Source organism: Cavia porcellus, unplaced genomic scaffold, assembly GCF_034190915.1.
Source record: "Cavia porcellus strain 051 isolate PalLab524CR breed Dunkin Hartley unplaced genomic scaffold, mCavPor4.1 scaffold_29, whole genome shotgun sequence".
NCBI classification, from domain to species: Eukaryota; Metazoa; Chordata; class Mammalia; order Rodentia; family Caviidae; genus Cavia; species Cavia porcellus.
This window is the reverse complement of record NW_026947512.1, coordinates 21,712,253-21,727,646: the sequence shown is the minus strand read 5'-3', so window position 1 is coordinate 21,727,646 and position 15,394 is coordinate 21,712,253. Positions and strand designations below refer to the sequence as shown.

The window sequence follows — 15,394 nt, the reverse complement described above, 5'->3', positions numbered from 1 at the left end:
AGATGACAGCAGCGAGGCAGCGGGGACCTTAGACCATCAGCCGCAGGAAGCTGGGTTCTGCTAACAGTCTGAATGAGCTTGAAAATAGATTTTTACCCAGATACGTCCACAGAGAAGTCAAGTCAGCCTGCTGAGAACCTGAGCAAGGAACCCAACAGAGCTGGTCAAACATGTGACCTACAAGAGTGGAGATAATAAGGAGGTGTTTTAAAACTATGACATGTTGAGGAAATTTGTTTTGGTAGTAATTAGAAAACTAGTACTGTTGACACTTTGGTGATATTAAGGAACTACTAGTATTTTGGTATGGAATGAAAATAATACAGGCCTTATTATCCTGTACTGTCACATGTTTGCATAAGTCTTAAAGTTCTTATTCTAGCTGTTCATGTATTTCCAAATTGTGCAAAATTCCCAAATATATTATGGGGCTATAGGCCTAGGAGATCTGCTTCAAACCTAGAGACTGATAGAGTCTCATTATTCCAGTCTTAAGAATCCTCTTTGGCTATGGTAGAAGACTAGAAAGCCTTTATCTCTTTTAGATGTATATTTGAAACCAGAATGGTTCTTACAATTATGAAGTTGTATTGTTTTGCGATTAATTCAGGTTTAGGTGTGTCGGTCCTTGCTGCAGGCTCATTGTCCATCGTTAGCTTCTTCCTCATCAATTATTAATCTGAGAACTCCAAAGGGAAAGGTGGATGCTCTGTAGACCATTCCAGAACAGGTCAACTTAATTCCCCTGATTCAGCAAGTACACAAGAATCTGGTATAAAAGGTGCCTTCTGCTTGGTCTCTCTTAGAGAAAATGTAAGTAGGAGACTTTTCCCCCATTACTGGAAAGTCAGGCCCTGACTCCAAGGAAACAAGAGTTAAACCACTTGCAGCCTTGGTTGTAGACATGTGACTTGGTCTTATTTCTTTCCCTTGGGCTCAGCTTTCCGGAGCCACAGTTTTATTTTAAACTTGGTAGAAAGAGTGTGGTTTTAATTATGTGCTCTCCTGAACTCCTGATAACTTTTAAGTTAAAAGCTTTTGTGGGGATTTTTCTAAGCCTTACTCTGGTGTTTTGAGGGCCCAACACATTTCAGAAATTAAAACCAGCCCAGTTCCTATCCCTTTCTAGGATTGCCATCTGAATTAGTGGCAGTCTTTACTCTGCTTTTTTATTAGAAACAGATTCAAGCAATGAGATTATTATGGGAGTATTTCAAGAGGTCTGAAAGGAAAGAGCCTGCTTTTTAATTTGAGGACATTTTTAAAACCATTTTCTATTCATCTAATCATTCTTTTTGCCTCAACTCTCTGTATTCATACTGGTTTTCGATCAAGTTTTAGTCTTTTCTGCTTTACGAACCCATTCACACTATCTATTGCCCCCACTTGGGCCATCAGAACTGTGATTCCTTCTTTGAAAAATTTTTATTTAGTTCACACACACCAGAGAGCCACATCTTAATGGCCGTGATTCATTTGTCTTCAGTGGAAGGTAGATCAACTTGACCTTTACAAAAACACTTACAGAAGTTCCTTCTGACATTTCCCGATTAGAATACATGATGTACTATGTTGTGTATTAGCCTGCAAATTGGACAGAAAATTGCTGCCTTTTCCAAAGTACATATTGTCGTCACATATAGATAAGCTCTTCAGATCCTGAAGAGCAGACCCCAAGAGTGAGTGTTCTGTTTTTAAAAGGAAAAACATGAGGAGAATGGAGGATGAGAGGAACAGGGCCATTCCTAGAACACATGTAAGGAGAACCCACATTCTCAGGCTCCAGAGGATCAGAGAATTAGCCACCCTGTGTAATCCCTCTCTTCTGCTCCTTATTTCCTGCCCACCAGGCTGACCTCTTGAATCCTCTTGTCTGAGAGTGTCTTCAGGGTTCATTTCCCTGGCCTGGGTTCTGTTTGTCTCTTCTGATGTCACTGCTTGGCTCATTGTTCCCTGGAGATCGCTTGGCCAAATTCCCACTCCATCTTATCTTTAGATTTACTCAGTAGTCTCCTTGCAGTCAGCTTCCTAGAATGAGAAGCAATATCTGTCTTAACAATTGAACTGTGCTTAGTTTGAATGATAGGAGGATGAAAATGGAAAATTGAAGTCTCTTGTACAGTTCAACCACTCTTAGGAAATTCACTTAGGAAATTCTTCTGTCTCCCTAAATCTAACCAGCATTTTTTCATCAAAGCCCTGATTATTTTAGAGAATGAGGAAACCAAGAAAACAATAGTTTCTGAGGTACTCTACAGTGAAAATCAGTTAGGAAGTATGATCTAAAAACCCAAGCACTTTATCAGAAGCTGGGGAATTAAATACTAGATCTTGCATCCTTTAAAACTATCTTACTTTTCTTTTCCTTTTTTATACCACGGATTGAACTCATAACTTTGAGCTCCCCAGGAAGGCACTTGTGCTGCTAAGCTAAATCCCCAGCCCTTACTTTCTATTCTGTAAGAATATTCATTATAAACTAAAAATTTAGAGGAATGCTTTTTTAAAAAAATAATACTGTTTGCATTCAATAGCTGCCTGTCTACTGCATTCAAATCTCACTTATCTCTGAGGCTTTGTATGTTCTCCTCTATGTATTTATTTATTTATTTTTATTTTATTTTATTTTATTTTAAAGATAATAAAACCCAGCAAAACAGAATAAATCCAATCAAAACAAAGCAGTGAAATTGGTACAGAACTTCAAAGCAGAATAATAAAAAACAACAATGGCTACCATAGTATATCTGGTTATCTTCACAGTAGTTGTCCATTCCATCAGATACAGCAAAATCACAACAGAATATTGAATAAAGCAAAACAGTTAATTGAAACAGAACAATATTGGATTTCAAAAACAAGATAGAAGGAAATCCCCCATGTTCGCTATATTGCATAGTGTTATCCTCAGCCCCAGGCATGCAAAGTCAGCCAAACAATGCAAGTATTCAGTTGCTTTTTGTACCTCGGTTGCTATCAACCCAGCCTGTCCTCTGAACCAGCCTCTTATGCTTATGGGATGGAGAGGTGGGGAGCTGGTGATTCTCTGCCCATATGCAGGTAGGCTCATGGGAGTTACTATCTGACTTTTCTCTTCCTGGGCCCCCACTGGGACTGGAAGGAGCCAACCAACAAGCCAACCAGCCAACCTTTCCGGTAAACTGTGTATATTCTCCTCTAATTAGTTGGGTTGACATTGCTAAGTTTAGCCTTTGAAGGCAATAAAAAATTAAATTAAATTAAAAACAGTAAAGCAGGATTCCATGTGACTCCAAAAGTCAGGAAAAGCTAGAAAGGAGTATTTGAGGTAGTAGGGAAAACCCAAAGGTTAGCTTAGAAGCTGTCTTTGCTCTGATACAGGGATCTGGGTGAATTTGAATTGTCCGTTGCCTTGTCTAACAGCTCATCCATCACCACACATTTTTATAAAAGGTCACTGTTATAATCTGTGTTTGAATTTCCCTCCAAAACCTCGTGTGGTCATGGAGGCAAGCTTTTCGGAGGCATCTTAATCTAGAGTTTGTGATCGATTCATTGTCTAGTGCTGGGACTGACAGAGTGAGTGCTTTATCAACCCCGAGATGGGTAACCTGCATACAAAATAAAAGAGGAAAGTTTTATTCACCTCATAGTTTATGGAGGTTTCAGTCCATAATCAGCTGGCTCCAAGGCAGGGTGGCATGGCAGAAGGGCAACAGTTCATGGCAATGCAAAGTAGCAAAAGCATAAAAGGAAGGAATAAACCTCCTTCCCTCCCTTATATTATATGCAGGCCACCTGTCTAAGAGCGGGTGCAGCACTCACACCACCAATCCAAACACTAGACAGTGAACTAAATCACAGACCCTCGTTTAGCCACCTCCAAAAAGCCTGCCAGCCACCATGACCACCATGAGGCTTTGGGGGAACATCCAGATGCAAAACATACTGGTCACCTAAAAAGAAACTGATAACAATAAATCTTAACATGCCTAAAAAGGATGGCAATAGACTGATATATGCTTTTAGTTATTCCTGGTGGGCAGACATAAGGGTGTCATTCATCAGCTTCTTAGATGGCTGCCTACTAGAAAGCCTGCGGAAGCCTGTAAGGGCAGGAACTGGTATGACAGTCACAGATTTCAGCTGCAAGAACATTAACTTGCTCCACATTCTCTCATCTGTGGAAAATTAAGCCTCTTGAAAGGCCTGGGGGAATATGCCTTTTTATCCAGGAATCCTGTAGGCTTTATCTGGTTGCTACTTAATGGTGCTAACCTAGTTCTTAGATGTTTGCATTTGTATTGACCTCCTTAGTAAAACTTTACTATACACGCTGTACTGTACAGCTTCATATCTGGCTGAAAACTTTCTTAGTATCAGGTCATCAAGAGTTTATTACGAAGGGGCTGGGGATTTAGCTCTGGCATAAGCGCCTGCCTTGCAAGCAGGCAGTCGTGAGTTCGATCCCTGGTACCGATAAAAAGGAAAAAGACAAAAAAAAAAAAAAAAGAGTTCGTTATGCTCCTAGAAAATCCTAAATGAAAAGTTTATTACATGTCATTCTTATAAGAGAAAATCAATAGTTTTTGTGCATTGTTAGTGTGCATTGATATATTTTATTGGTAAGATTGATGCATAGTAAAATTCCTAATTTTGCTGTTTTAGAAGGAAAAACAACTTGTTTCTTTACTATAAATGCAGCTGCCAAAGTCTATATAGCAGAATTTAAAGATGAACATTTAGTTAAATCCTATCCAGCAAGACTTTTTCAAAGAAGAAGCTGAAAAAAAGAGCAGATTTTCAAGGGAGGCTTAGAGAAAATGTAAAAGTCAGTCTTTGTACTCATGTTCAGAATGGTTCTTTCGTGTGATTGATGTGTTTATCATGTTCACAACGGCACCATAATTCATGTGTCTCACTTCCAGGTGGCTCTGAACCACTGGTAGTACAAGCCACTTGATGGGACAGTCATGCATGTACCACAAGTACAAGCCAGCCAGGAAGTGTTAAAGCTGTTCTTCCCAGACAGATGCAGTGATAGAAATTAAATGATCTCCCATATTATTATTATTTCATTTGGTTGCATGTGAACTTATTTTCCTTGATCAAAGGCACTAAAGTAACAACACTCTAACCAGCATTAACAACCAATGTAGTACCTTTAAAACTAGAAAATGAAAAGACAGGAATATCTTATGAGTGAGGAATATCTTACAAGTGGCTGATATCTTACAAGTATTTCCTCATAGTTATCATATTTAATTCTTACCATTAGACTCAGACATCCCCAAGGTTTCATGTCTAGGTAATGTCATTGCAGAAATAGAACTCAGAGCCAGCCAAGATCATTACACTCAAAAAATTGAACAATCCAGCTCAGCTTACTCTATTGAGCATTTATTATGTCCCAGCCCTGTGGGCACTAAGGATATAATTGATAGTAAGGTAAAGGATGTATTACAGCTAAAGCATTTTAGGGAGCCCTCATACCAGTTCATATTTTTTCTTTTTTTAATGTAAATGTGGCTGGGCTGGGTGGCATACACTTGTATTCCCAGCTACTCGGGAGGTTGAGGCAGGAGAATTCAAGGTCCACAGCTATCCTGGGAAACTTAAGGCCTATCTTAAAATAAAAAATAAAAAGGGCTGGGGATATAACAAAGTCACAGAGCACCCTGGGTTCAGTTACTGTTAGTACTACAAGTGTGTGTGTGAGGGGGAGGGTCATCTTATCATGATTAATTTCTTTCTGGAAGCCTTCTATGTGAACCAGGGGCTACCGCCGTTACCTCCATAGCGCTTACTTGCACATTTTCCTTACTGTTTCAGAGCAGCTCAGCCACCTAGACATGGTCGCAGCATACTTCTGGCTGTTATGTCTGGTTGGCCTCTTTCTCCATGCCACCTGCACAGGGCTTTACACAGACAGCAGCTTTTTGTCATTTTCCAGTACGAAGTTTAGTCTCAGTTGTTCGCAACTATTTGAGATGTTACTAGGTGCCGTTTTCCTGGGCTGTGAATTTTAATTCATTCAGATGCTGTAAGGCTGATCTTACAATAGAGGTGTTGTATGATTACAGCCAACAGCACATCTTCTCAGTTTTACTCAAATACTACTGAAGCGTCTTTATATAGAAAGTAATTCTTGAGAGAAGAGTAAAATTTAGTTTCCTTTTTTTAAAGAAAATACTTCAAGTAAGAGGAAGAAACTTCAATTGTTAATAGTCATTCACAGTGTGAGGTAAGTATATCACTGTCATTGGAAATCAAGTATAAATGTATAAATTAGGGACAGGAAAAATGTTCAGAATTATCTTAAATTCTAGATATCTAAATTTCAGTATTCTCAAAGAATTCCAAGGTGTGCAAATTTTAAAGACACACTGTTTTCTTTCTTTAATGATTCCCTCATCCCAAATGGAGCACACTTTAAAATGTGTGTTTAGCTGGGTGTGGTGATGCACACCTGTAATCCCAGCATTCTGGAGACTGAGGCAAGGAGATGCTGTGAGTTCAAAGCGAACCTGGGCTACATAAGCAGAGTTCAAGGCCAGCCTAAACTACATCGTGAGGCCCTGTCTTAAAAACAAAGCAAAACATTTGTTTAGTCCAATGATATTTAACTAGGGATATTCCATGAATGGTTTGGGGCACTTGTTAAAAATACAGTAGGAAGGGCTAGGGATTTAGCTCAGCAGTATAAATGCCTGCTTGGCAAACGCGAGGTCGTGAGTTCAGTCCCTGGTACCAAAAAAAAAAAAAAAAAAGCCAAATCATCCTCATGAATGTAACCCTTGACTAGGAGGGAAAGCTACCTACCTCCTCTGGACAGCTTCAGAGTGTGATGTGCCAGGCTGTCGTACAGGTTGGCACACCAGCGGCTTCACAGGGACTGCTCAAGGCTTTGACAAAGCAGTGTCATCCCAGAACTCCTCAGCAGTTCAAGGGTTTATTATGCCTTTGTAGATTACTGAACCTTGCTTCTTTTCTCCTGTTGTTTGTCCTCAAAGATTTTGTTATTCTTTAACATGTTAAAAGGGGGAAAAAATAAATAAATACATACATTCAAATCAATTACTTGCCTAAATTCTTTTTTAAGCAATGCCGGATAAAAGGGATTAAATAACATAACCACTTTTTGTTTGTTTACAGTGACCAACCTTGTAGTTTGCATCTATGAAACTTCTTTCTTCTGAGGCCTCAAAATACTGTCTTCCTTTTTCAGTTTTGCTGATATCCTAGGGACCAGGATGGGACTTCGCCTCTTTCACCCCAGCTCCCTCATCTTGCACCTTCACTGTAGATCTGGGAGAAAGCCAGGCACTGTCCTGACTGTCGTATTTGTAAATTGCAGTATTTACTCAGAGAAGCATGAGGGATTGTGAACTGAAAGAAACTCTCGAATATTGAGGTTGAGAGAAGCTTAGTGTCAGTCAATGAGAGTCATTTGTAGAACACAAAGTTGCCTGGCTCATTGGAGCAGGAAAGAGAGGGTTAATTTTTTTTTTAATCATTTTTGCATTTTGCTGGCTTCCAGTTTTAAAACATGTCACCAAAACCTCAAATATGGTGAGTCGTGGAATACAAAGAAGTATGAACTAAAGCTAAATAGTCTTTTATAAAGTCAGTTGAATTGCTTTTCTTAAATTGTACCCCATCACCAGCTATGAAGCTGAGACATCTGAGTTGATAAGTTCGTTTATAAATGGAAATAAAAATTAGTCTCTTGCTAACGCTGTTTTCTTTTCTTTCTTTTTTTTTTTTTTTGTTTTTGTTTTTGTTTTTGTTTTTGTCTCCTCTCTTTAGCATGAAAGACTTTCTAGGTAAGAACTTTCCCTGTTTTATATGCATGCTTAATATTTGTGAATGAATGTATGTATAATTAAATATAGCTTTATTTAATAGTTTAGTAAGGTTTCTCACATCCTTTTTTTCCTTTTCATTTCCACAACCACCACAGTAATTCCAACTTCTGTTATTTCCTGCCCAAAGAAAGGGATAGTTTTCAAGTTGCCTTTTTGTCACCAAATTCTCTTTCCAGTTTACCTTGTGTACTTACACTAGATCAGTTTTCCTAAAGCACCAAGTACCAGGCACTATGCTAAGCACCAGGGAAACGACATGAGTAAGACACTATCTTCACCTGCAATTAGCTTATGAATCATTGGAGAGGCAGTTCAGTAGAATGTAATAAGTGCCATTTAGAAGTATGGGCAATATTATGAACACAAAGAAGAGACAGTTACCCTAATCTGATGGTTCCACGAAGGCTTCATTACACAGTGGAAGCCGGAATTGAGATTGAGGTTAGGTACTGTCCTTAATAATGAATCCATCATCATACCTTATAACTAAAAGGTGCTTAGTAACTGTTTGTCAAATGAATTAAGGGCCTGATTTATAATTACTGAAAAGTTAAGAAAAGGTAGCATTTTGGAGGATGATCCTCTGTAATTTTTCGCCATGTATTGAAGGATACAAAACTGATCATCCTGAAGAAAAAATTAAATAAAAAATAATAGCAGCTGTGGAGCTGAATGTTTGAATCGTGCTTTTGCCACTATTCCTCTGATGGAGAAATTAAGACAAGGTTTGAGAAGTTGTAGTTATGGAATAATATGAGCAAAGGAGTCTCTTCATAATTTGCTTGGCATTTTTGCTGGTTCTATCTTATTAATAAATGCTAACTTTTATATGCGTTCTTCTTTGCCCTCACTAGGCACCAGCTGAGGATGATTTACTTCTAGCAGAAAATTACAGTTTTGCAAAATTTGGTGATGCAAAAGTATCAAGTTTATTTACCTAAAATTTTAAATCTTTGCTAATAAGATACTATGAACAATGACAAAAAGTGAAATAAAAAATATTTATGGGCTGGGGATTTAGCTCAGCGGCAGCGCCTGCCTTACAAGCAGGCAGTCGTGAGTTCGATCCCCGGTACCGATTAAAAAAAAAAAAAGAAAAATATTTATAAGCTATATTAGATGGTTGTAAAAGTCCTACTGTGTAGGAGGCTTCCCCAGCATACCAAAAAGAAAATGATTACCATATTAGACAAGGGCTATGAATTTGCAACTCAGAAACAAGATGAGTAACCAAAGATATTAAACCTCCTTAATGATTTAAAAATATTAAAATTATAAAAATGGAAAGGATAAAGCCTCCAGAAAGCAGTATGGCAATATATATATATATATATATACCAGCATTCAAAATATAAGTAGCATTTGACCAAAAAGTTACACTTCTGAAATTCCTCCCAAGAAAGTAACAGTTACAACAATGAGCAGACAAGACTGCTCATTGAAGTAACTAAAACTTTAAAATAATATGTGTATCATTTGAAGATTAAATTATCATCCAACCATAGAATCAGCTGTACAATTACTTTTTAAAAATGTGATAAATTTATTTTTACTTCCATGATAAGATGCACATAATCATAGTGGTTAAGTATGAGGAAGAAAAGAAGTTGGACAATGTATATTTTAACACATGTATTTTAAACACAAAAACATTTTTGTGTTTGATGTCCTGCAAGGGTATGATCTAACCTGTTATTATTATTTATTTTGGGAGCAAGATTATGGAATAGACACTTGAGTATTTCTTGATATATTGCCTTTCTAATCGTAAAAGTCAATACAGAGATTATTGTTAACCAAAATGAAATAATGTTATGAAAGATACAAGACTTCGCATCTCTATAAGAGAAAAGTAGCCATTGATGTCCTCAAGAGCTAATTACTTCACCTCTCCCTGTCCTCCCTCATCCCTTTGTTGCTACTCTGCCTCTTCTAATACTTGTTTCAGCTCCCATCTACCCACCCTGGCTTTGGCAGCAGCTTCTATGGAAACAGCAGTGTGAACCCCACAGCTGTGCTGCTGTAAACTGTCCCAGTATGACTGGTCTGTACACAGACTATCAGGTTTAAGGATTGGGGTGATGATTGTATACTTTAAACAATCAATCGAGAAAGAGGTTCCCTAATCAATTTACCAGTACTAGAAATGAAACTACCACCAACTCAGTTGCTAGATGTAGACACCCCAATCGCAGGAATACAAAGAAGAGGGTGGAAAACTAACTGCTCGGTCACTGTGGGGTACCACTGGAGTGCACACCTGTAGCACACTGTCAGGGTACAGGTATGTGCCCAGTTGCCACCTCCTCCTCCATCAGCTTCCAGCTCAGTTTGCAAGCCCATCTTTTCCTGATTCACTGACAGCTCATTGTAGTCATTTTCCAAGAGCCATTGAGATCCAAGAAACTTTTGCTTTTAAAAGCACACACTTTAGGGAAGCTGTTCAACCCTGAACTAATTTGAAAAGCTCTGAGATTTAAGTCAGCACATGAGCCTAAACCACCAATTTTTCAAATGAGCTCCATTCTTGGCAAATGACTGCCTCCCTCCCCATCAAGCTTCAAGCTTGTGCATGGCAGCCATGAGATCTGGGAATGCTGGCCGAGAGAAGCAGAGAAGGAATGCTGTGCTTGTTTCTGGCCAGAGCTATCAAGTACTTCTTAGAAAAGGCACACACTACCCGTAAGCATTATCTGCACACACACACATTCGTATTTGTTACCAAAATCAGATTTTACCTCTGACGTTGTGTCTCACAGGTTGGAATCGGGGGGTAGTAACCCTTCAACCAGCGATTCTTACAGTGACCGGCCCTCAGCCAGAGCCCGTCGGGAGGCCCGGGAGGCTCGTCTAGCCAGCCTGACCAGCCGAGTGGAAGAGGACAGCAACAGGGATTATAAAAAAGTAGGATCTTTTTTTCAGTTTTCCTGTTCTTGGGTTACAATATGTAAACCTCTTGCTTTCTCTCCTGATATGGAAAAATGAGCATATATAGTAAGCAGGGAAAAGAGTCACTGGAGCAACAACTGATTCATTGCAGGCATCTTGGTTTGCTTCACTTTGCCTCAAGCTAAATAAAGACCCCTTTGCATGTTGCTTTTATTGCAGTAAGTATAGCCCTATAACTGGGTATTTAAAGGCACAAAGGAAAGTAAGAAATTAAGAATTGTGCTGGGCATGGTAGCACATGTCTGTCATCCTCGGGAGACTGAGGCAGGAAGATTATCACAAGTTCAAAGCCAGCCTGAAATGCAAAATGAGACCCTATCTCAAAAAAAAATTGTAAGAAGAATGAAAATTATATTGCTGTCTGAGCCCCTGAGAATCATTTGGTAGACTGTTTTATTTAATGCACGTAAATAAGGTCCTGTGATTATCAACTTAATACTTCTTGGTGTTTTTTTTTTTAAATCATCATTATCCCATTATCACTTAGACTTAGAAAAATTTACATCACGTTTTATTTGGTTCTTGCTACCTAGAGCCTTAAAAGCTTTGTCCTTCAAGTGCTGGGGATATGGCGTCAGGAGCACTTTTGGTGAAAGAAATTTTTTTCTTCGTTGATGGTTTTAGTAAGCAGAGACTAATGAAAAGCAATATTCATATACTAGGCTGGTTCCCCAAAAATTTCTGTTTTCTGTGGGGAGCCACATTTTTAAGCACAGGCTGCTAGAAGGTCAAGAAATAAACTGTCAGAGCTTCTGATGAAGACAGTGTGGAGCAAGTAAAACAGGGTTCTGCTCCTTAAATTCTATAAAACAGATGAGAATCAGTACAAGATCAGTATTTACTGAACTCTGCCAATATGTGGCAGTATTTGGCATGAAAATTAGCCCCAGATATCTTTTTTTTTTTCCTCCCAGAGATTAGTATTCTCTAAGTTTGTGCTCAGCACCTGGTATCATCACCTTTCAGAAGCAAGAGAGCATGAGTGAGTGTGCCCTGTTCCAGCTTCCTTTGACTTCACCTGTGTACAGTTGTGATTTAGGGCTGCAAGCCCTGGACCTCCTCATAGGATGAAACTGTGTGAGTACTAATTTGGGGTTCCCCGCCTAATGACTGATTCTGCTTTCCTTCTCAGCTGTATGAGAGTGCCCTGACTGAAAACCAAAAATTGAAAACAAAGCTTCAGGAGGCTCAGCTAGAGCTAGCAGACATAAAATCCAAGCTTGAGAAGATGGCCCAGGTAAGGAGAAGGAAAAAGAACAGAGCCAGAGACAAGGTTGTGGAAGGAGGCAAACTGGACAGGGATCTAAGGGATTGGCTGTGGATAAGAGTCAGATTTAGCTCAGTGGCGTAAGTGCCTGCCTGGCGAGCATGAGGTCATGAGTTTGATTGCTGGTACCAAAAAAAAAAAAAATCAGACTTCTTCAGAGGCAGTTAGATGGAAGTCTCTTAGATTCTCATTTTATTTTAGCATTAGTCGTGTTAAAGTTGAGAACTGATAGTTCAGAGAACAATACCTAATGCTCAGAATGCTAATAATATTATTGTCCATTTCTTAATAGACAAGTATAAACAGTGTGATGAGGCCAGCCCGCCTTAGCTTCTCCTTGCTCTTCATGTGTCAGTTTCAGTCTCCTCCACATCACCCCTCAGACACTGATAAGCAGAACACTCCAGCCAGGTACAGAGAGGTAGCAATTAGGCCCATAACACCTCAGAGGCAGAGGTAGTGATGGAACCCAGTATTAAGTCCTGAAGGAAAGATTCCATCCTGGAGCATATGTTGTCTCCCTCAGCCGTCACCTCCTTCAGCCTGGGCAAGGAGCTAAGGGCAGAAAAACAGGGCAAACCATTTTCTCTTGCCACCAGGCCTGACTCAATTAGGTGATTCTGCAGAGGCTGCTGAAGGTAATGACCTCATCATCAGTGAAACAGAGCCTGCAGCCGAAAGCTAAAATGACTGCTATCTCAGGTTATTTCAGAGTTAACAGGAAACCTATTGAGTTATTGCCCTGCTGGAATACCTGGGGACTAAGAATTTCAAAAGTTGAACTGAGGTAGAAACAACAACAAAAAAAACCTCTTTATGAGGAAGACGTGAAATGAGAACCAGAGGTGGCTGGTAATCTGATAATATGATTCAGTCCAAAAGCAGGACTATAATGTTGGCTTATGTAGTCCTGAGTACAAGGGTTTTGGTGGAGACATAGGCAGTGGAGTCCCCTGCAGGCATCTTGGTGCAGCCTCTGTGGCATGGGATGAACAAGATACAAGGCCACAGAATTGCATAGGAGCCCAGCAAGATACACAGGACACCTACACTTTCTAGAGAAGGATCTAGCCATACTCAGATAGATGGCCTTTCCTGAGAGCTGACCATCAGGATGAGAGGCCGCCTCTTCTGCCTGGAGATACCTAGTAGGCAAGCGTGGCTCTTACTGGCGGTTTTTGAGACCTACAGATAACAACTGGGTTTAAAGTGGTTTTGTGGAACAAGAAAAGTAGATCTTTAAATCTAAAAGAAAAAATACAGACATACACAGTTATAACCTTACTATAAGGCAGGAATGGACTAAACAAGCCTTAGTATTTCTGAGCCAGCAAAATGTCTTATTTGCTACAGCAAACCCTCAGAAGATATCTGGGGCTAATTTTCATGCCAAATACTGCCACATATTGGCAGAGTTCAGTAAATACTGATCTTGTACTGATTCTCATCTGTTTTATAGAATTTAAGGAGCAGAACCCAGTTTTACCTGCTCCACACTGTCCTCATCAGAAGCTCTGACAGTTTATTTCTTGACCTTCTAGCAGCCTGTGCTTCATAACAGCAAGCTGCCTACCAGGCTGCTAACACTGGTATGTGCAGAGGGTGTTAAAAGCAAAATCAACCTTTCCTAGTCGCTGGGGAACAGCATTTACCCTCCAGCCAAGCACTTCACTGGGTGTGTCGGAATATACTTAGATTTGCCAAATCCAAGTTATTGAAATTGAGAAAAAAATGTGGGATACAAACCAAGTCTCTATTTACCAAAAATGGAGTTGTTTGGTAGGATAGTGGAGGGCGGGCCTATCTTCTTCACACAATTGTATGGAGACATTTACCACATGGACACATTGTGTTTTTATATAAAGGGTCTACCCCAACTCTACAGGAGTTAGAATTTTAAATAAAACAAAGAAAAGCAAACAATAAAACTAGTTCTTTGTATACATGAACTTTGAAGATGGTGAAATTATCACAGCTTCTACAGTTTCTCAGGCTTAGGAAAGAGAGACATGATATGAGCCAACTACAAGATACACTGATGCATTTTGCTTTTCTTTCTGCTTCACGTAAATGCAATGTCAAGGCAGACAGCATAACTTTCTAAACAGTAGGTGAAAGCCCAGGACAGGAGCCAGAATTGCAAGTTTTATTGTTGGTTCTGACTATTCTTTAATTTTTTGAGAAACAAACTCTATCAGAAGACCAGCATAATTTTTGTATTCATTAAATGTTTTCTGGGCATAATGTTAGGCAGAATTACAATCTTGTATTTATTAAATGTCTATTGAATTGCCCAGTTCTATAATGCCCAGACTACAAGTTACTCAGGGCTCCTTTCCATTTCCCAACCTGAGATTATTATACCTTTTAGGGATGGTGGTCAAATCTTTTTAGCTCTTCTGAAAATTGTAAGTGGAGAGTCATAAGTGAGCCAGGTGATGGTGGATGCCTGTAATCCCAGCTGATGGTATGAGAAGAACAGAAAGATTTTATATGCAAGGCCGGCCTGGGCAACTTAGCAAGACCCTGTCTCAAAATAAAAAGGGCTAGAAATACACCCCTGGGTTCAGTTGTTTTTTTTTTTTTTTTATCAAAAGTGATCTAAAATATACATCCCAAATAAAATCTTCCCTTAAGTGAAAACCTAGTGTAGAAAGCAGGTAAAAGTAGAACTGCTTGTTCAGAACAGGGCAGATGCCATGAAGAGGCTCCCAAGAAGTCTACCCACATGCAAAGACCACTGCTCTAAAAGGAAACGGTCAGAACTCAAAATGTAAGGAGGGAGGGAAAGGATTATTTAGAAGACTGGTTAGGCATTCAAATTCAGGAAGTCATACGCTCCAGTATCATAGAAAGAGGGAAGAGGGATGTTGCAGTGTGAGATAGTTGGCATTGAAGACCAAGAGAGACAGAGACAGAGGTTATATGTGTCAGGTGTGTGTGTGATGTGAGTAATATCTTTGTGAGTAATGTGTGAGGTTTTAAATTACAGTGAATACTACTGCTGCCTTCCCCTCCCCAGCGGGAACCCTACAAACTTCAGAGAGATAATTTAGGGCTTAGTGATCTATAAGAATCTTCGTGCTGGGACCCCTGCTAGAGTGAAGACTCAGAGCTCTGCTGTATATTTCAGGATGACCACTGGTGAAACTAAACAAGACTGAGCTTTTTCCTAGCCCTGAAATGGCTCAAGTAACAAGGGTTTTCTTCCTGTTTGCATAGCAGAAACAGGAGAAGACCTCTGATCGATCATCAATGCTGGAGATGGAGAAAAGGGTACGTGTGTGTTTCTTTTCCTGTTTAATCCCAGCTTTCAGACTTGCTCTTTGTT

The 15,394-nt window shown here is 39.5% G+C and overlaps 1 protein-coding gene across 12 annotated transcripts in view; it reads left to right on the top strand.

Annotated features, from left to right (window-relative positions):
* Ppp1r12b (protein phosphatase 1 regulatory subunit 12B) overlaps positions 1-15,394 on the top strand; it is a 235,775-nt gene that overhangs the window by 201,805 nt on the left and 18,576 nt on the right. For 10 of the 12 annotated variants that reach the window (XM_003474831.4, XM_003474830.5, XM_013157927.3 and 7 more), the window contains 4 exons: positions 7,789-7,805; positions 10,607-10,751; positions 11,929-12,033; positions 15,286-15,339. In XM_003474831.4, the coding sequence (XP_003474879.1) occupies positions 7,789-7,805; positions 10,607-10,751; positions 11,929-12,033; positions 15,286-15,339 (321 nt within the window). The remainder of the gene's footprint in view (positions 1-7,788; positions 7,806-10,606; positions 10,752-11,928; positions 12,034-15,285; positions 15,340-15,394) is intronic. The other 2 variants (XM_063240119.1, XM_063240120.1) reach the window with 1 other exon arrangement.